General features: G+C 47.5%; 1 protein-coding gene across 4 annotated transcripts in view; it reads left to right on the plus strand.

Moving 5' to 3' along the window:
• Nucleotides 1-21,507, plus strand: part of MAPRE3 (microtubule associated protein RP/EB family member 3) — a 70,870-nt gene extending 49,363 nt beyond the window's left edge. For 3 of the 4 annotated variants that reach the window (XM_060754786.2, XM_060754785.2, XM_060754783.2), the window contains exons 4-7: nt 5,087-5,288; nt 8,740-8,891; nt 14,620-14,772; nt 20,337-21,507. In XM_060754786.2, the coding sequence (XP_060610769.1) occupies nt 5,087-5,288; nt 8,740-8,891; nt 14,620-14,772; nt 20,337-20,405 (576 nt within the window). In that variant the 3' untranslated portion in view covers nt 20,406-21,507. The remainder of the gene's footprint in view (nt 1-5,086; nt 5,289-8,739; nt 8,892-14,619; nt 14,773-20,336) is intronic. The other variant, XM_060754784.2, reaches the window with a different exon arrangement.
• The last annotated feature ends 200 nt before the right edge of the window (nt 21,508-21,707 follow it).

Below are 21,707 nucleotides of genomic sequence, written 5' to 3' on the forward strand. Positions count from 1 at the left end.
CCATGCTCTATTCTGCTTTGGTTAGACCACATCTGGAATATTGTGTCCAATTCTGGGCACCACAATTCAAGAGAGATATTGACAAGCTGAAATGTGTCCAGAGGAGAGTGACTAAAATGATAAAAGGTGTGGAGAACAAGCCCTATGAGGAGCGGCTTAAGGAGCTGGGCATGTTTAGCCTGAAGAAGAGAAGGCTGAGAGGAGATATGATAGCCATGTATAAATATGTGAGAGGAAGCCACAGGGAGGAGGAGGGAGCAAGCTTGTTTTCTGCTTCCCTGGAGACTAGTACGCAATGGAACAATGGCTTCAAATTACAAGAGAGGAGATTCCATCTGAACATTAGGAAGAACTTCTTGACTGTGAGAGCCGTTCAGCAGTGGAACTCTCTGCCCCGGAGTGTGGTGGAGGCTCCTTCTTTGGAAGCTTTTAAGCAGAGGCTGGATGGCCATCTGTCAGGGGTGATTTGAATGCAATATTCCTGCTTCTTGGCAGAAGGGGGTTGGACTGGATGGCCCATGAGGTCTTTTCCAACTCTTTGATTCTATGATTATATGATTCTGTGACAGCATATGCATGGAGGAAGGGCTCCAGAGACCTGCCCAAATGCAAACCTGGCTTTGGAAAATTCCAGAATGGTTTGCAGTGTCAGCATGGCATCCCCAGCCTATTGCTGTGTCCTCTTGGCTGGGTCTTCTGGTTGAGATTGGCCCTGCTCCACTAACGCTAGAGGGCCACCTTGGGTCGTATTTCAGGGAGAAGAGCAGGATGCACGCCTCGGCCTAGAGCAGACTTCATTGCTAGGCATCATTGGCATTTCACTGTGGTGACAGTTTTAGATGACAGGCCTTGGGAAAGAGGGATGGACAGCAGTCTTTCTGGCTGCAAGAGAACCATCTTTCCATGGAATCGGCATCAGAATCTGTGAATGGCATTAGCTTTGTGGTCAGGGCCTTAGAATCCTAGAATCCTATAGTTGGAAGAGACCTCATGGGCCATCCAGTCCAACCCCATTCTGCCAAGAAGCAGGACAATTGCATTCAAAGCACCCCTGACAGATGGCCATCCATCCTCTGTTTAAAAGCCTCCAAAGGAGGAGCCTCCACTACACTCCGGGGCAGAGAGTTCCACTGCTGAACGGCTCTCACAGTCAGGAAGTTCTTCCTAATGTTCAGATGGAATCTCCTCTCTTGTAGTTTGAAGCCATTGTTCCGCGTCAGGAGCACAGAGTTCCACTGCTGAACAGCTCTCACAGTCATGAAGTTCAATGTATTGTTGAAGGCTTTCATGGCCAGAATCACTGGGTTGTTGTAGTTTTTTTCAGGCTATATGGCCATGTTCTAGAGGCATTTTCTCCTGACGTTTTGCCTGCATCTATGGCAAGCATCCTCAGAGGCAGCGCCCAAACACAAATCAAGGAACATGAAAGGCACTGCAGACTCCTTCAACCAGAGAAGTCGGCCATAGCAGAGCACCTGAGGAACCAACCTGGACACAGCATTTTATTTGAGAACACAGAAATGCTGGACCACTCCAACAACCACCATGTCAGGCTACACAGAGAAGCCACTGAAATACACAAGCATGTGGACAATGTCAACAGAAAGGAGGAAACCATGAAAATTAACAAAATCTGGCTACCGTATGGAAAAACTCTAAAAAATACAACAGCAAAACAGCAGAGAGGAAACAATCAGGGAAAGCTAATCACCTCTCAACAAAAGATTGCCCCAGGCACTGCCAGGCCATCAAATGCTAATCAAGATGGTCAGTTGAAACATTCACACCTAGCTCCAGCAGAAAAGAGTCCTTTGTCCCACCCTAGTCATTCCACAGACATATAAACCCTTTTTCCTAGTTCCAACAGACCTCACTGCCTCTGAGGATGCTTGCCATAGATGCAGGCAAAATGTCAGGAGAAAATGCCTCTAGAACATGGCCTCTAGAACATAGCCCAAAAAAAACCTACAATAACCCACTCAGGAAGTTCTTCCTCATGTTCAGGTGGAATCTCCTCTCTTGTAGTTTGAAGCCATTGTTCCATTGCCTCCTAGTCTCCAGGGCAGCAGAAAACCAGCTTGCTCCCTCCTCCTCCCTATGACTTCCCCTCACGTATTTATACATGGCCCTCAACTTGTCTCCTCTCAGCCTTCTTTTCTTCAAGCTTAACATGCCCAGCTTTTTAAACCAAGAATCATAGAATCCTAGAGTTGGAAGAGACCTCATGGGATATCCAGTCCAACCCCATTCTGCCGAGAAACAAGAGAGTTGCCTTCAAAGCACCCCTGACAGATGGCCATCCAGCTTCTGTTTAAAAGCCTCCAAAGAAGGAGCCTCCACCATACTCTGGGGCAGAGAGTTCCACTGTTGAACGGCCCTCACAGTCAAGAAGTTCTTTCTAATGTTCAGGTGGACTCTCCTTTCTTGTAGTTTGAAGCCATTGTTTTGCGTCCTAATCTCCAGGGAAGCAGATTTTCTGCCTTGATATTCTGGGTTATATGCCCGTGTGGAAGGGCCAACAGCTAATCCAGTTCAAAGCAGACAAGGTGGATATCTGCCTTGATATTCTGGTTTCCTCTCTCAGGGTCTTCCCATTAATATGCTATGTCCTTGAAGGAAGAAATGTGAATCTGTTCACCCAGATGGTAAAAAACAGAAATCATAGAATCATAGAATCATAGAATCAAAGAGTTGGAAGAGACCTCCTGGGCCATCCAGTCCAACCCCATTCTGCCAAGAAGCAGGAATATTGCATTCAAATCACCCCTGACAGATGGCCATCCAGCCTCTGCTTAAAAGCTTCCAAAGAAGGAGCCTCCACCACACTCCGGGGCAGAGAGTTCCACTGCTGAACGGCTCTCACAGTCAGGAAGTTCTTCCTAATGTTCAGATGGAATCTCCTCTCTTGTAGTTTGAAGCCATTGTTCCCTTGCGTCCTAGTCTCCAAGGAAGCAGAAAACAAGCTTGCTCCCTCCTCCTCCCTGTGGCTTCCTCTCACATATTTATACATGGCTATCATATCTCCTCTCAGCCTTCTCTTCTTCAGGCTAAACATGCCCAGTTCCCTAAGCCGCTCCTCATAGGGCTTATTCTCCAGACCCTTGATCATTTTAGTCGCCCTCCTCTGGACACATTCCAACTTGTCAATATCTCTCTTGAATTGTGGTGACACTACCTCAGCGATCCAGAGGGTCAGCTTGTCTTTGTGGCCCTGAGTGTTCGGTGACAGAGAAAGGCAAGAGGAGAGGGTGGAGGCTCCTTCTATGGAGGCCTCTTTGAAACAGAGGCTGGATGGCCATCTGTCGGGGATGCTTTGAACTGGATGGTCCACGAGGTCTCTTCCAACTCTAGGATTCTACTAGCCGGCCCCTGCCATGCTTTGCTGTGGCCCAGTCTGGTGATCTGGAAAATAAAGTAATGAAAAAGTGATGGTTTCTAATATATGTAATTTCTTTATGCTTGTGGGTAAACAGTGTTTATTGTCATTTCTTTGTCAGTGTTGATGTGGAGATTGTCTGGCTTGCCTACTCTGGAATGTGCAACATATAATTGTTCTTCTTTAGGGATCCCTTTCAAATCTATGATACTATGTGTGTGTGTGAATCATATCTACCTATATCTATGGCTGGATAGTTCTTTGTCAGGAGGGCTTTGATTACGTTTTCTTGCCCTGGTGAAGGGAGTTGGACTGAATGGCCTTAAGTATTTTCTGTTGGTCATGGGGGTTCCGTGCGGGAAGTTTGCCTCAATTCTGTCGTTTGTGGGGTTCAGCATGCTCTTTGATTGTAGGTGAACTATACATCCCAGCAACTACAACTCCCAAATGTCAAGGTCTATTTTCCCCAAACTCCCATTTGTGTGCATATTTGGACATAGGGAATATTTGTGCCAAGTTTGGTCCAGACCCATCATTGTTTGAGTCCAAAGTGCTCTCTGGGTGTAGGTGAACTACAACTCTCAAACTCAAGGTCAATGCCCATGAAACCCTTCTAGTGTTTTCTGTTGATCATGGGAGTTTGTGTCCCAAGATTGGTTCAATTGTATCATTGGTGGAGTTCAGAATGCTCTTCGATTGTAGGAGAACTATAAATCCCAATAACTACAACTCCCAAATTACAAAATCATTTTTTTTGAGTGAAGGACATACATTGGGTTATTAGGTGTACTGTGTCCAAACTTGGTATCTATTCGTCCAGTGGTTTTTGAGTTCTGTTAATCCCACAAACGAACATTACATTTTTATTTATATAGATGATTCTCCCAAACGAGGGGCTGGAGTTAGAATGTGTAAAATGGTGGGGCCTTTGATGTTTCCTGCATTGGCTGCCACTTTGGCCAGAAATCCGTCTTGTGCCACTTCCTGGTCTTGAGTAACATCTTTGCTCTTCCTGCTCATGGGCACCACAATTCAAGAGAGATATTGACAAGCTGGAATGTGTCCAGAGGAGGGCGACTAAAATGATCAAGGGTCTGGAGAACAAGCCCTACGAGGAGCGGCTTAAGGAGCTGGGCATGTTTAGCCTGAAGAAGAGAAGGCTGAGAGGAGATATGATAGCCATGTATAAATATGTGAGAGGAAGTCACAGGGAGGAGGGAGCAAGCTTGTTTTCTGCTTCCCTGGAGACTAGGATGCAATGGAACAATGGCTTCAAACGACAAGAAAGGAGATTCCATCTGAACATGAGAAAGAACTTCCTGACTGTGAGAGCCGTTCAGCAGTGGAACTCTCTGCCTTCTCCGGAGTGTGGTGGAGGCTCCTTCTTTGGAAGCTTTTAAGCAGAGGCTGGATGGCCATCTGTCAGGGGTGATTTGAATGCAATATTCCTGCTTCTTGGCAGAATGGGGTTGGACTGGATGGCCCAGGAGGTCTCTTCCAACTTTTTGATTCTATGATTCTATGATTGGGAGGTCCTGCCCTTTCTGTATGTACTTCAACGGGGCGCAAGAAGCAAGGAAAGTGGATAACCGAGGGAGGGGTGGGGGGCTTGATGAAGGGGGTTTATTCCACCAGAATCTGGGGGCTGAAGAGCAGCCAGCGGGCAACTAAGGGTCTCTTCTCCCCTCCCTCCCCTTGTCCTCCTTTCAGATCATTCCAGTGGAGAGGTTGGTGAAGGGGAAGTTCCAGGACAACTTTGAGTTCATTCAGTGGTTTAAGAAGTTCTTTGACGCCAACTACGACGGGAAGGAGTACAACCCGCTGCTGGCGAGGCAAGGCCAGGAGGTGGCCACCCCTCCAAACCCAGGTGATCAGAACTTCAACAAACTCAAGAGACCCATTGGCATCGCAGGTAATGTGGCGAGGGACAGGCGGCCCCTCCCCAGGGCCCACCCGGCCTCCAGCATGACCTCGGCTTCCTGGCACCAGGCTTGGCAACTCCTGGGAAGGAGGGAGTGGAAGGGAAGGGAAGGGCCTGGCTCTGGGACCTGGAGGGGTGTGGATATAGGGCATGTGGATTAGGGAGAGGAGCACTGGGACTAGTGGGGCTGAGCAAGGCAGCATAGCCATGTAGGTGAGTCCAGAAGAAGCTACTGCGGGTCCTTGTGGGGGGGGGGGGGGACTTCCGAGACTGCTTTGCACTGCTCTATGATAACAAAGGGCCAGGACCAAGTGTGTGGCTTCTGCAAAGCCATTGGGAGGCCTGGGTCCTGGCCCAAAAAGCCAGGCTGGGCGTGCGGCTTCCCTACCTCGAGAGCTTTGTCACATAAGTGAGCCTGGATCTCAGGGCCCAGGCAAACTCTATTATTATTTATTATTTATTTAAAAGTTTTGTCTACCGGCCTTCTCACCTCTCTTGAGGGACAGAGACTGGTTTCCAATCATAATATCACATACAATCAATAAAACATCATAATACATATTACAGTAAAACATTAAAACAGCAATTACATTCAATAACTACAATGGTCAGTCGTCACACTAAAATTGTTGCTCATCATCCTCCATCCATATCTCAGGGTGTTGGCTCACTTGTCGAATGCCTGTCTCCATAACCACGTCTTCACCTGTTTCCTGAATGTCAGGATAGACGGGGCGGTTCTGATCTCCAGTGGGAGAGAGTTCCAGAGTCGAGGGGCCACCACCAAGAAGGCCCTGTCCCTCGTCCCCACCAGGCGCGCTTGCGAGGCTGGTGGGACCGAGAGCAGGGCCTCTCCAGACGATCTTAATACTCTTGATGGTTTATAGGGGAGAATACGTTCAGAGAGGTAAACAGGGCCGGAGTCGTTTAGGGCTTTATAGGTTAACACCAGCACTTTGAATTGTGCTCGGAAGCTAATTGGCAGCCAGTGGAGCTGGCGTGCTCCCTGTACCCAGCACCCGTTAGTAGTCTGGCTGCCGAGCGTTGGACTAGCTGCAGCTTCCGGGCAGTCTTCAGAGGCAACCCCACGTAGAGAGCGTTGCAGTAGTCTAAATGGGATGTAACCAAAGCGTGGACCACTGTGGCAAAGTCAGACTCTAGCCCCATAACTGTGTGTGGTCAAGGAGATGTTCGTGGTCTGGGCCCATGGTCTCCTTGGCTTGACTAAGTCAGGGGCCCTGGGGGACTCCGGTGCAGGAGGAGGTCCCGCTCTGTCTGGAGGCACTGGAGCCAATCTCAGGGGTTCCCACTTGCAAGAAAGCTCCTGCTGGGCCTCAGAGCTGCTGGCCTCCCACTGATGTTTGCTTGAAGTCAAGGCGAGTGGCACTCTGGGGTAGCCTTGGCCCAGCAGCAGCAGTCTTGGTGAGAGCGTCACATTTCCCCCTTTGAAGCTCCATGGAGAGAAAAGCCACTTTCCTCTGGTCATCTAGGACTATAGCCACATCCAAATCCAGTTCAGCATCTAGAGTTTGAGTCCAAAGCCTGTCCCTTATCCATTCTCACAAATCATTGCGATTACTTGTTAAGCCTGCTACTCAAACGCCTGGTCCCAGAACCATGATTTGAGCTTTTTCCTAAAGGAAAGGATAGATGGAGCTGACCATTTTGCTGGGGAGTGTGTTCCATAGATGGGGGCCACCACTGAGAAGGCCCTGTCTCTCATCCCCACCAAACGTATCTCCCTCTACGATCCCCCTCGGAGTCTAAGATCATCTAGGGAGGCCCTGCTCTCGATCCCGCCTCCTTACGAAGGAGATGGGATCGAGAGCAGGGCCTTCCCGGATATCTTAGACTCCGAGGGGGATCGTAGAGGGAGATACCTTTGGACAAGTAAGCTGGGCCAGAACTGGATAGGTCAAGACCAGCACTTTGAATTGTGCTTGGAACTGGACCAGCAGCCACTGGACCAGAGCCCATTGTTTACTGCGACTGTGTTTTTTGTTTATTGTAATGTTACTTTTTTTTCATTTAATTTTGATGATATTGCTTGTTTATGTTTTGGTTTTATTTTGATGTATTATGTTGTTCGGGCGTGGCCCCATGTAAGCCGCTCCGAGTCCCCATCGGGGAGATGGTGGCGGGGTATAAATAAAGTTTATTATTATTTATTATTATTATAACAGGGGATGGTATGTTCCCTGTATGTGCTGTCGCGCCTGGGGGCTATTATTCTCAATAAAGGAGGGATGGATGTGGCATTTTTCCCCCAGGGGATTGCTTCTTGCCCTCCTATAGGAAACTGGAACTTTCAAGAACCCAAAACACTGTAAATAACTCAAAATAAGTTTTATCTATCACAAAGTCATTTCTTTAATGCAATGAGCTGGAAAACTTCAGAGGGGTGAAGGAAAATATACGTTACAGTCTTAATTAACCCTGGGTCCAAGGGGTTTGAAGCTGAGAAGCCTCACCAAGTTCCCTCTTTCCTCAATGGCTGTGAATGCCAGGGCAAACCACAATCCCAGTTCAGATGGCCTATGTTTTGAAGACTCAGGATTTTCCTTTGGTGCCAAAAGAACCAGTTTGAAGGCGCCTGGGTCTCCTCAATGTTGTCCAGGACGATCTGGACATAAAGCATGAGTCCCAAGGGTAAAAAACCTCAGAGTTGATGCTAAGAGGTAACTTAAATCAGGGTCTTTTAGAGTCAAGTCTCTTACTCACGTCCATCTGGTACAAACTCTGATGGCAGAATGAGAAAGAAAAGGAAGCTCTCCCCTCCTGCAGGAAGGGGTGGAGCCAAACAGTACTGATTGACAGCTATAAGTAACCAATCCATACAACTATACATAAGCAGGGTAAAAGGGGGTAAACACGCCCAGCTCTTTCAGCCGCTTTCCCAAGGGGATGGATCTTGGGTGCCATTGCTTTGCCCACTGACTGGCCAGGGAAAGAACTGCCATCCATAATGGGGAGGAGGAGGCCCTAGGAGTTTCCAAACCCTGCTGTTGCCACGGCCTGGCTCTGCATGGCTCCCCTCAGCTGGGCTCCTTTGCTTTCCTGCGTAATCCTGGAAGCCCCCTCTCCCAGCACAATGGGCTGGCTGTGGAGGGGCCGAGAATCATGTCTCCCTTCCTTGCATGTAGCTTGGCGCTGCCTGCTTTGTGGAGGGAAGGCCCGTGGGGCTCAACAGTTAGTTCTCGGTGCCTGTAGGAGTGGGGAGGGGGTGTTGAGGGCAGAGGCAGGGCATCGCCTGTTCCCCTTGAGGCTCTGGATACAACTGGCCTCTGTCCCGTCTGCATCCCACATAGCCAGTCTCTCTCCTGCCTGCCCCATGTTTGCAGCACTATAATCTGGGTGCCTCAGACCCTCATGTGGTTGGTTAGCAAGAGGTCCCAGAGTAACTTCTCCTTCTCTCTCCTTCTCTCTCCCTCTTTCTCTAAAGTTTCACAGAGAACCTCCCCCACAGGCCCCAAGAACTTGCAGAACCAGGCCCGAATGAACACTGCCCCCAGCAATATTGCGCGGAAAAACCCTCCCTTGGCCCGGAACGGGGGCAGCGAAGCGGATGCCCAGATCCTGGAACTCAACCAACAGGTGCGTCGGGGAGGGGAAGGAAGGGGAGGGGTCTGGGCAAAGGAAATACATCTTCTGGGGGACAGCCTGCTGCTCCTTCTGCTGCCTTGGTTGCACACGTGTTGTGGCTCAGTCTGAGCCTGAGCTTTCTGAGCCTGAGTTTCCTCAGGACGAGGAGGATGATGGGTTACAGATTTCTGAACATGTCCCTGTTGTTGAGGCAGACAGTATTGATACTGAAGACTAGACGGTGTTTCTGTTTCCCAGAGAAAGGAATGTTGTTTTACAAGATAGTCATGATTTAAGAGAAACTTCACAGCTGCAGGTGGAGGAGTCGACCGCTCCATCTGTGAGCTCAGTGCCTGACGATTCCCAGGCTGGCCAGTCCCAGGATAATGAGTTATTCAACCTTGAAGGTGATGGGGATTTGGTTAGGGAGTACCGTTAGCAGTTAAGGTTACGCTGAAGTGCTTGCCTTGCTAACAATTGGGAAGTTTGAGGTCAACGTAATGCTTTCATGCTAGGAAAGCATATTTAACGATCTGATTGAAGTCAACCCTTTGTCAGTGCAACTTTGCTTACACCCTGTTAACTTCTCTGGAATTGCCTCGGCTTTTGGGGAAAGCTTTTGGCTCTTTGGGATTTTGGTTTTGATCTTGTTCGGGGGACTTTGTCATGCTGCCCTGGATTCTTGTTTGACCAATGCTTGTGGATTATACTTTGTGTTATTCTGCCTTTGCATTTAAGACTCTATTTTGGCTATTGAACTTTTGCAACCTTATTTCTATGTTTATGATTTTGCTTTTTCTTCAATAAACTACAAAACCTTGGTGTGTGGTATTGTTCTGAGGAAGGTGAATCTATTCTGAGTTGTGACAACACACACAAGTGAGCCTGTGCCTGTGCCTGTTTTGGAAGGAGGCTCCCTTCTGCCCCAAATCCCTGCTGCTGGTTGGGACAACAACAACCCCCTTTATTCCTGCAATGTGATGCAGGAATGTTGGGGAGCCCAGGCAATGTTGGGGTGAACCAGAGCATCTTTTGGTAGCCTGCTGTTTTGTGTTTCTGTAAGGAACATGGAGTTGGGAGGCTCACAACATCCCTGTGGAGCAGGCCCAGCTTAGGGAGACGGAAGGAACCTGAGGCCAGAAGGCCCATCTGGGACCGTGGAGTTCCCCTGCCTTTCCCCTTCTGTCTGAAGAGTGTGCCTTTGGGAAGAAACAGGGAGAGGGGCCTCCTCCTCCTCCTCCCTTGGGCACAGCAGCCACCTGCACCTCTTTATCTTCTCTTACTGAATGAACTATATATCCCACCTTCCTCCAGAGATAAGATTCAAGCTGGCTTGTGCTAATTTTAAGACTAAGCTAAAATATTAGCTTACAGAAGTTATAAAAAGAATGGTATAACTGTTATTTTAAAAATCATGATTAAAAGCAGCTGGCTGAGTGTCAGCTGCATTAAGATCACTCTGACCAAAAGGTCATGAGTTCGAAGCCAGCCCAGGTTGGAGTGGGTGTCCAGCCATTGTGTAGCCCGTTGTCGACCTTTGCAACCCGAAAGACAGTTGCATCTGTCAAGTAGGAAAATAAGGTACCACCTTGTGTGGGAGGCTAAATTTAACTAATTTATGAGGCCATAAAGAAAGAAGACTCCGGGGAATGTGGAATGCGGAAGAACTTCATCGGTGTCGTTGATGGACGATGAAAAGCAGCAGCTCCCCTGGTGGCCAGAAAAAAAGTTAAATAGCCTCGGTGTATTTGTCTGTTAAACGTTGTTTGTCAAACTGGCATTGAATGTTTGCCATATATGTGTTTACTGTAATCTGCCCTGAGTCCCCTGCGGGGTGAGAAGGGCGGAATATAAGAACTGTAAATAAATAAATAAATAAATAAATAAATAAATTTACTTATCGTCCCCTGCCACGTGTTGCTGTGGCCCACATGGGGGTTCTGTGTGAGAGGTTTGGCGCAATTCTGTTGTTCGTGGGGTTCTGAATGCTCTGTGATTGTAGGTGAATTATAAATCCCAGCAACTACAACTCCCAAATGACAAGATTCTATTTTCCTCAAACTCCACCAGTGTTCACATTTGGGCATATTGAGTATTCGTGTAGAGTTTGGACCAGATCCATCATTGTTTGAGTCCACAGTGATCTCTGGATGTAGGTGAACTACAATTCCAAAACTGCCCACCACACCCTTCCACTATTTTCTGTTGGTCATGGGAGATCTGTGTGCCAAGTTTGGTTCAATTCCGTCATTAGTGGGGTTCAGAATGCTCTTTGATTGTAGGTGAACTATAAATCCCAGCAACTACAACTCCCAAATGACAAAATCAGTTTTTTTTTAGTGAAGGACATACATTGGGTTGTTAGGTGTCTTGTGTCCAAATTTGGTTTCAATTCGTCCAGTGGTTTTTGGGTTCTGTTAATCCCACAAACGAACATGACATTTTTATTTATATAGATTTATTGTATCAGGAGTGAACAAAACAGTTGTATTGTATTTTTAAAACCCCCACAAAGTTTACAAACTTGGCATTCTATTAAATGCCCTTTGACCACTATCTGGCCACTTGGAGTGCCTCTGGTAATGCTATCAGAAGGTCCTCCCTTGTGCATGTGGCAGGGCTCAGGTTGCATTGCAGCAGGTGGTCAGTGGTTTGCTCTTCTCCATACTCGCATGTCGAGGATTCCACTTTGTGGCCCCATTTCTTAAGTTTGGCTCTGCATCTCGTGGTGCCAGAGCGCAGTCTGTTCAGCGCCTTCCAAGTCGCCCAGTCCTGTGTGCCCAGGGGGGAGTCTCTCATTGGGTATCAGCCATTGGTTGAGGTTCTGGGTTTGAGCCTGCCACTTTTGGACTCTTGCTTGCAGCTATAAAACACATTAAAAACCCACATAGCAGTAAAGAAGTAAAATTACAGCCCAACACTTCATACACACAGCCTGTTGTTCTGTAATCTAGCTCTCAAAGGCCTGTTTGAATAAAAACATATTTAGCTTCTGAGGAGAAAGGGGTAGGAAGGGATGTCATGAATGACTTTTCAATGATTTGAAGCATAGGTTCTTTTTATTGCAATTTCCAGTGTGAGAGGTTACATCAGATTACAGAAGAACATTTAGTCAAAGAATGACATTGGACAGACAGACATATAGATTCTATGCAACTACATTGGATTTATAATTACATGGCTAACAAACAAACAGAGGGGAATTACATTTTCACTCAACATTCACAGCACATGTACACGCATTCATCCTCAGGCATTCAAATATTACCATATCATTTTCTCCCTCCTTGGAGAAGCACCTGTTAGGCCAGATCCTGCTTCCCTGTGGACTGCCAATGTATAGTTCCAAACTTCCATAACGCCAAAATGCCAAAACTTCTTCCCTAAGCACAATGCCAAGGACCAGATCTGTGTTTTCCATACAGCAGAACCTGACTCCCTGCACAAAATCTAAGACTCCAAAAGGGCACTTCTTCCTCTTCCCTTGAGAAAGAAGCCCCAAAGTGACCAGTCTGCTCCCATGCAAATCTGCCACTCCATGGTACACTATCTCTCACCTTCCCATGAGAGCAGAGCATGGCGGGTGAGCCAGACTCCTCAGGTCTGCCACACTTTGAGCATTATTAGACTGAGTCTTTTATAGGAATATGCTGCTGCTGTCATCCCAAAGTTGAAAATTAATGATAGACATCTTCCTATCCAAATAAGGATAGCGTCTGTCACACTTTGAACATTATTACATTGAGTCTTTTATAGGAATATTTTTTATTTTTTATTTACAGTATTTGCATACCACTTTTCTCACCCCAAGGGGACTCAAAGCGGTTTACATATAAATAATGGCAAAATTCAATGCCAGTACAATTACAATTACAATTATACACTACAGTTAGACATAAATCAAATTAAAACAATACATCCATAAGCAATTAAACAATAATTAAAACCATAAAACAGTCTCGTCTGTCAAATTGCCGTTCCAGTCATTGTCTTTCTGAAATGCTGCATACATTTACTTCTACTGCCCGAAGGCCTGCTCCCAAAAGCATGATTTTATTTTTTTTCTAAAAGCCAGGAAGGAGGGAGCGGATCTTACCTCATTTGGGAGTGTGTTCCATATGCGGGGAGCCACAGCCGAGAAGGCCCTGTCTCTCGTCCCCGCCAGGCGCATCTGTGCTGTTGACGGGAGCGAGAGCAGGGTGTCCGCGGGTGATCGTAGATTCTGCTGATGTTGTCCCAAAGATGAAAAATAAGGATAGGCATCTTCCATCCTGGCTCCATCTCAGTTTCCTGGCCAGATGTTGATCTTCTTGATTGGTGTTGATCTTACGTTGACTTCCTTCTTAACATTGTAAACATTTATCTTATCAATGTCCAGATCTTATCAGAGTTTACTTTTTCAGCTGTCATTAGCAACTTTTAATTACAGTCCAGCAACCAGGTAACTAGTCATTGCAGGCCTTGGTTTTTTAGAATTGGTGTCCATTCATCCATTCTTCCATTCATTCCCACACATCATATTAAATTCACATTTGTCAACTCTGCAATGATATTTTCATGACAGAGATGCAGTTAGATAAATAGCCTGGACCTGAACTGTTTAGGGCTTCTGGAACCACTTCTCAATCACTTCACTTCACTTCACTTTATTTCTTAATTAGTCGCTCTCCACCAAGGTGCTCCGAGCGACATACAATCTAAAATAGCATTAGGTTCTTGTGGGTTTTTTCGGGCTATAGAGCCATGTTCTAGAGGCATTTCTCCTGACGTTTCGCCTGCATCTATGGCAAGCATCCTCAGAGGTTGAGAAGGTCTGTTGGAAGTAGGAAAAATGGGTATATATATCTGTGGAATGGCTGGGGTGGGGCAAGGAGCTCTTCCCTGCTGCAGTTAGGTGTGAATGTTTAGCTGATCACCTTCATTAGCATTTGAAGGCCTGCCTAAGCCTGGGAAAATCTGTTGCTGGGAGGTGTTAATCTGTGCCTGGTTTTTTCAGAGAGGAAACAGAGAGGAAAAAACCAGGCACAGATTAACACCTCCCAGCAACAGATTTTCCCAGACTCAGGCAGGCCTTCAAATGCTAATGAAGGTGATCAGCTAAACATTCACACCTAACTGCAGCAGGGAAGAGCTCCTTGCCCCACCCCAGCCATTCCACAGATATATATACCCATTTTTCCTACTTCCAACAGACCTTCTCAACCTCTGAGGATGCTTGCCATAGATGCAGGTGAAACGTCAGGAGAAATGCCTCTAGAACATGGCTCTATAGCCCGAAAAAACCCACAAGAACCTAGTGATTCCAGCCATGAAAGCCTTTTGACAATAAAATAGCATTTTCAAAATATAAAAACATTCAACATAAAAACATTCAACAGTGACGATTTGGCAAATTAGATGGAGAAAAGGAATGAGGCGGTCCCTAAGATATAAAGGTCCTTGGCCATTTTGAGCTCTAAATGTCAGGATCAGAATCTTGTAAGAGATCCCATGTTCTGTTGTTGTTGTTGTTCATTCGATCCCATGTTCTATTGGTAGCCAATGCAGTTGTTGCAGAATCGGTGTGATATGAGATCTTATAGATGATCCCGCTAGCAGTCCCATAGCTTGTGCTCATCCTGCATACTGCCACATGTCCAGAGAGCTCCCAATCACAAGGGCCGGCCTGGGACTGGCTTGGCAGGGTCCATGGAGAAAGGCCTTCCCTTCTCAAACCTCTCCTTTTTTTCTGGTGTTGCAGTTGATGGACCTGAAGTTGACGGTGGATGGCCTGGAAAAGGAGCGCGACTTCTACTTCAGCAAATTGCGGGACATCGAGTTGATTTGCCAGGAGCACGAGAGCGAGAGCAGCCCCATCGTTGCAGGCATCATCGGCATCCTGTACGCCACAGAGGTCAGTGCCGGGGGTGGAAAGAGGGAGGGAGAGGGGAAAGCCAGGTCAAGAGGGGGGGGGGGGGCGCCTGCCTCGGTGGCCCATTCTGAAGGGATAATGGCTCCCTCTCTGACTTCTAACTTCGATCCCGTCTTTGTCACAAGTACGTCTGGCAAGGACGAGAGACAGGGCCTTCTCAGTGGTGGCCCCTCGACTATGGAACTCCCTCCCTAAGGATATTAGATCACCCCCTTCCCTTTTGACATTCCGAAAGAAAGCCAAGACTTGGCTTTTGAGCAGGCATTTGCAGATGCAATATAACAGACATAGAGAAAAAGAAATGGAACGACTGGACGACACTATTGGATAATGTATTGTCGAAGGCTTCCATGGCTGGAACCTGGGTTGTTGTAGGTTTTTTTGGGCTATATGGCCATGTTCTAGAGGCATTTTCTCCTGATGTTTCGCCTGCATCTATGGCAAGCATCCTCAGAGGTAGTGAGGTCTGTTGGAACTAGGAAAATTGGGTTTATATATCTGTGGAATGACCAGGGTGGGACAAGGAACTCTTGTCTGCTGGAGCTAGGTGTGAATATGTATTGTCGAAGGCTTTCATGGCTGGAATCACTGGGTTGTTGTAGGTTTTTTCGGGCTATATGGCCATGTTCTAGAGGCATTTTCTCCTGACGTTTCGCCTGCATCTATGGCAAGCATCCTCAGAGGTAGTGAGGTCTGTTGGAAGTAGGAAAAATGGGTTTATATATCTGTGGAATGACCAGGGTGGGACAAAGGACATCTAATCACCTCTCAACAAAAGTTTGCTCCAGGCACTGCCAGGCCATTATATGCTAATCAAGGTGGTCAGTTGAAACATTCACACCTAGCTCCAACAGACAATAGTCCTTTGTCCCACCTTGGTCATTCCACAGATATATAAACCCTTTTTCCTAGTTCCAACAGACTTCACTACCTCTGAGGGTGCTTGCCATAGATGCAGGCGAAAGGTCAGGAGAGAATGCCTCTAGACCATGGCCATATAGCCCGAAAAACTTTACAACAACCCAACTATTGGATAACGCTTTTAACTAGGAGACTCAAACTGATACATGTTTTATTGATATTGACTGTTTATGTGTTTTTTTTAATTTGAATTAACGGTTTTAATTGTATTTTATGTCTTTAATGTTTACTGTAAATCGTGCTGAGTTGCCTGCGGGCTGAGAGGGGTGGTATATAAATATAGTAAATAAATAAAATAACAAGAGTCTCCTGGGGTCCAATGGTCTGCTGCTGTCCTTTGATTTGGCTGCAGTAATAATAATAATAATAATAATAATAATAATAATAATAATACTTTATTTATACCCTGCTACCCCAAGGGACTCAGTGCGACTTACATGAGGTCGAGCCCACAATACAACAATACAAGCAATAACAACAATACAAAGCAAAACAATTAAAATAAATCTCATACACAAATAGTATAAACATAAACAAAAGCACAAGACACATTTAAAAAACTATGGCTGGGCCAAATGTAATTGAGGTTTAAAAAATAATGCTGGGCATGAACAATAAAGAGGAGATGGGGCATTGGTAGAAATGTGCAGGCAGTCTTAAATTACTAGGTTCTTGTGGGTTTTTTCGGGCTATATGGCCATGGTCTAGAGGCATTCTCTCCTGACGTTTCGCCTGCATCTGTGGCAAGCATCCTCAGAGGTAGTGAGGTCTGTTGGAAATAGGAAAATGGGTTTATATATCTGTGGAATGACCAGGGTGGGACAAAGGACTCTTGTCTGCTGGAGCTAGGTGTGAATGTTTCAACTGACCACCTTGATTAGCATTTAATGGCCTGGCAGTGCCTGGAGCAATCTTTTGTTGAGAGGTTATTTATTTATTTATCGTGTCATCAGCAACCATTGTATTACAATTCCAACAGAGCAAAACAAACACAGAGATTAAAAAGAAAAAGAAGAAAAAAAGAAAGAAAAAAAAACCACACAGATTTTGTAAATTTGGTATTTGGTTAAATGTCCTTTGACCAGTATCTGGCCACTTGGAGTGCCTCTGGGGTTGCCGCAAGAAGGTCCTCCATCGTGCATGTGGCAGGGCTCAGGGTGCATTGCAGCAGGTGGTCAGTGGTTTGTTCTTCTCCGCACTCGCATGCCGAGGATTCCACCCTGTAGCCCCATTTCTTAAGATTGGCTCTGCATCTCGTGGTGCCAGAGCGCAATCTGTTCAGCGCCTTCCAAGTCGCCCAGTCTTCTGAGTGCCCAGGGGGGAGTCTCTCATCTGGTATCACCCATGAATTGAGGTGCTGGGTTTGGGCCTGCCACTTTTGGACTCTCTCTTGCTGGGGTGTTCCAGCGAGTGTCTCTGTAGTTCTAAGAAAACTATGTCTTGATTTAAGTCGTTGACGTGCTGGCTGATACCCAAACAGGGGATGAGCTGGAGATGTCTCTGCCTTGGTCCTTTCACTATTGGCTGCTACTTCCCGGCGGATGTCAGGTGGTGCAATACCGGCTAAGCAGTGTAATTTCTCCAGTGGTGTGGGTCGCAGACACCCCGTGATAATGCGGCATGTCTCATTAAGAGCCACATCCACTGTTTTAGTGTGATGAGATGTGTTCCACACTGGGCATGCGTACTCAGCAGCAGAGTAGCATAGCGCAAGGGCAGATGTCTTCACTGTGTCTGGTTGTGATCCCCAGGTTGTGCCAGTCAGCTTTCGTATGATGTTGTTTCTAGCGCCCACTTTTTGTTTGATGTTCAGGCAGTGCTTCTTGTAGGTCAGAGCACGGTCCAAAGTGACTCCCAGGTATTTGGGTGCGCTGCAATGCTCCAGTGGGATTCCTTCCCAGGTAATCCTCAGAGCTCGGGACGCTTGTCTGTTCTTAAGGTGAAAGGCGCATGTCTGTGTTTTAGATGGATTAGGGATCAGGTGGTTTTCCCTGTAATAGGCAGTAAGAGCACCTAGAGCTTCGGAGAGCTTCTGTTCTACCATATCAAAGCTCCCTGCTTGAGCAGTAATGGCACGATCGTCAGCATAGATGAAACTCTCTGTCCCTTCTGGCAGTGGCTGGTCATTTGTGTAGATGTTGAACATGGATGGAGCAAGCACGCTCCCCTGAGGCAGGCCGTTCTTCTGTTTCCGCCATCTGCTTCTCTGGCCCTGGAACTCAACAAAAAAGCTCCTGTTTTGTAGCAGGTTTCCTATGAGGCGGGTGAGGTGGTAGTCCTTTGTGATATTATACATTTTTCTCAGGAGGAGGCGGTGGTTCACAGTATCATAGGCTGCTGACAGGTCTATGAAGACAGCTCCTGTTGAGAGGTGATTAGATGTCCTTGTTTGTTTCCTCTCTGTTGTTTAGCTGTTCTAATTTTAGAGTTTTTTTTAATACTGGTAGCCAGATTTTGTTCATTTTCATGGTTTCCTCCTTTCTGTCCAAATTGTCCACATGCTTCTTGTGGATTTCAATGGCTTCTCTGTGTAGTCTGACATGGTGGTTGTTTATTTATTATTTACTTCATTTGTATACCGCTCTCTCTCAGCCCGTAGGCGACTTGTTAACAGGCCACACCAAAGAACTGCTAGGCCATCAAATGCTAATCAAACAATTCACACCTCGCTCCAACATTTGATTTCTTGGGTTGTTGTAGGTTTTTTTGGGCTATATGGCCATGGTCTAGAGGCATTCTCTCCTGACGTTTTGCCTGCATCTATGGCAAGCATCGTCAGAGGTAGTGAGGTCTGTTGGAACTGGGAAAATGGGTTTATATATCTGTGGAATGACCAGGGTGGGACAAAGGACTTTTGTCTGTTGGAGCTAGGTGTGAGTGCTTCAACTGACCACCTTCATTAGCATTCGAAGGCATGGCTGAGCCTGGGGGAATCTTTTGTTGAGAGATGTTAAGATGTGCCTTAAGGAGAAAATGCCTCTAGAACATGGCCATATAGCCCAAAAAAACCCACAAGAACCTAGTGATTCCAGCCATGAAAGCCTTCGACAATACAGTCTTTAAATCAGTATAAAGTGCTTTTATAAACCCTTGTACTGCTGAATCGCCGACTTGAAGGTTGGCAGTTCGAAACCACGGGTCGGTGTGAGCTCATGCCGTTAGCCCCAGCTCCTGCCAGCCTAGCAGTTCGAAAACATGCAAATATGAGTAGATCAATTGCCTTCCCTTGGCGGGAAGGCAAACAGGTGCTCCAATAAGTCATGCCGGCCACTCGACCAGGAGGTGTCTATGGACAATGCCGGCTCCTTGGCGTGGAAATGGAGATGAACACCTCCCCCAGAGCCGGAGATGAAAGGGGAAGCCTTTGCCTTTGAATTTCTGTCTCATTGTACCAAGGCATTTAATGTTTGTCTATGTTTCTATAGAAGCTTCAATCTGCTCTGAGTCCCCTTGGGGAGCGGAATATAAATTCATTTATTTATTTATTTATTTATTTATAATTCAAACATATATGCGGCCACTCCCCTGGGGCTCGGAGTGGCTTACAAGAACAGGCTAAAATCTAACACAATTGAAAAACTATTTAAAACTATTTAAAAACAGCAAATCAACAATCAAAAAACAGGTATGTCGAAACAGGTATGTCTTACATGCCTTGCGGAAAGCTGGTAAGTCCCGCAAGGCACGGACTTCAGGTGGCAGAGTATTCCAGAGTGATGGTGCCACTGCTGTGAAGGCTCTGCGCCTGGTTGCTGTTAGACGCAAGGTCTTGACACGGGGAATTTCCAACAAATCTTGGTCCTCAGAATGGAGGGATCTCTGGGGTTGGAGGGGGAGAGGCGGTCCCTCAGGTACATCGGCCCCAGTAATGCAAGGCCTTCAAGGTGAGTCCCATCCCTTTGAAAGTGATCCGGTGCTCAATGGGTAACCAATGCAGCTGTAGTCAGATTGGGGTGATGTGGCATCTCATCGGAATTCCCACAAGAAGCCGAGCAGCTGCATTTTGTACCAACTTGAGCTTCCAGATCACCGACAGAGGAAGGCCAATGTAGAGGGCGTTACAGTAGTCCAGTCTTGAGATGACCGTGGTCTGGATCACTGTAGCTAGGTCGTCCCTGGACAGGGAGGGGGCCAGCCATCTAGCCTGCCGCAGGGGAAAGAAAGAAGGTGGTTCTGCTCACGGCGGAGAGAGACCTGGGCCTCCATCCTCAGCAGAGGGTCCAAAAGGACTCCCAGACTCTTGACCAATGATGACGGGCGTAGCGCCTCGCCACCTAGGGTAGGCAGCTGGATATCCCCACTGCCCGGTTGACCCACCCATAGGCTCTCCATCTTTGCTGGATTCACCCTCAACCTGCTGGCACGCAGCCATCCAGTCACGGCCTCGAGGCACTGAGGGAAACAATCAGGTACAGAGTCCGGTCGGCCTTCCATCTTCAGCACCAGCTGAGTGTCATCGGCATACTGATAACACTCAAGCCCAAAACCTCGAACCAGCTGAGCAAGTGGTTGCATATAGATGTTAAACACCAGCTGAGTGTCATCAGCGTAAATGCATTGTTGTTGTTGTTATGATTATTATTATTATTGGAGGACCACTCAACGTTGTTCCCGTCTCCTTGCAGGAAGGTTTTGCCCCCCCAGAAGACGACGAACTGGAAGAGCCCCACCCGGAAGACCAGGATGAGTACTAGCCGCGTGCATCCGCGCGTGCGCCTGTTGGTGCGCGCCCTTTGCTCGCTGTCCCGCCATGAGAGAGACCGCCCCCACGCTCCTCACTGACCATGGACATTTACGGTTTCGCATTGTACAGCCTCGTCCTGCACAGTCACACATTATAACAGGTTTCTACCGACACGAGAGGCCCAGGTGATCTCTGTCCGTTTGCAAGTCCCACGGGGAACCCCCCGCCCCCCCCACTTCCAGCTCCTGTGGTCCATAGGCATCCGTAGAGGGAGGCGATCCGCACTGTAAATAGGCCTGTGGGGGCGAGGGGGGTGGTCTGGAGGTCTGGTCCGATGCCCCAGCCTCCCTCCCTCCCCTCGTCTCATCCCATCCCATCCCACCCTACCCCATCTCCCTTATTTATTGATTTCAGTTGTCTTGGGTGTGAGCGCTCCCAATCACTTGTATTATATGGAGAGACAAATGCGTTGTATATTTTTCCGTACTGGATTTCACTAGCACTTTGCCTGTCGTGTTCATGCTGAGCCGGGCCAAGCGCCGTCGCCCCTCCTTGCCGCATACGACCCGTGTGTGGGCTACGGGTTCAAGCCCAGCACTGGAAGCCAGCTCAGCGGGTGGCTGCAAGGAGGGGCGCTTGGGGTGGGCGGGGTGGGGGAGAGAAGAGTTAGACTTGGAGTATTTATTTATTGGTTGGGGTGGATGGGTAGAGGAAGGGAAACGCCATGGGTGCTGCTGCTCCTCCTGCTTTCCCAGCTGCTTTTATCTGACAACATATCAAGCAGAGATGAGGGGAAGGGAGGGAACTGGACAGAAGGGCGCCTCGCTTGGGATGTGTGGTTGCCTGGGAGAGGAGGGCGATGACGGCGCCCAGGAACGCTCTGCCCCTCATAGACATCTCCCCTTTTGAGTTGAACCATCTCTGTTTTGAGTTGCACCCGCGGGTCCCGACGAGGTTTCGTTCCATGCGGTTTTGACGAAAGAGCCACACAGACTCTGACTTGGCCCCGATTCCCTGTTTGCATTGCTTGTTCGATCACAGACACCGGTGTGCAAAGCCTGCATCTGTGTTGCGTTTTATTTTAAATAAACTCGTGTGGTTAAAAACGAAAAGCCTTGTCCCGCGCCGTCTGTGGTGGGGAGGCCGAGCCTCCGTCCTGAGATCGATGAGGGTAGATGGAAGTCCGGCTCTCAAAGAGCACAGAGCTGGGCTTCGGCCAGGAGAGCAGCCTTTGTTTCGCAGCAAGCGGATCTTAGCCACGTCCCATGCACAAGACACAGAGACAAGAGTAGAAATGAACAGAAAAATCTGT

This window comes from Anolis sagrei, chromosome 1 (assembly GCF_037176765.1).
Source record: "Anolis sagrei isolate rAnoSag1 chromosome 1, rAnoSag1.mat, whole genome shotgun sequence".
In the NCBI taxonomy this organism is placed as follows: Eukaryota; Metazoa; Chordata; class Lepidosauria; order Squamata; family Dactyloidae; genus Anolis; species Anolis sagrei.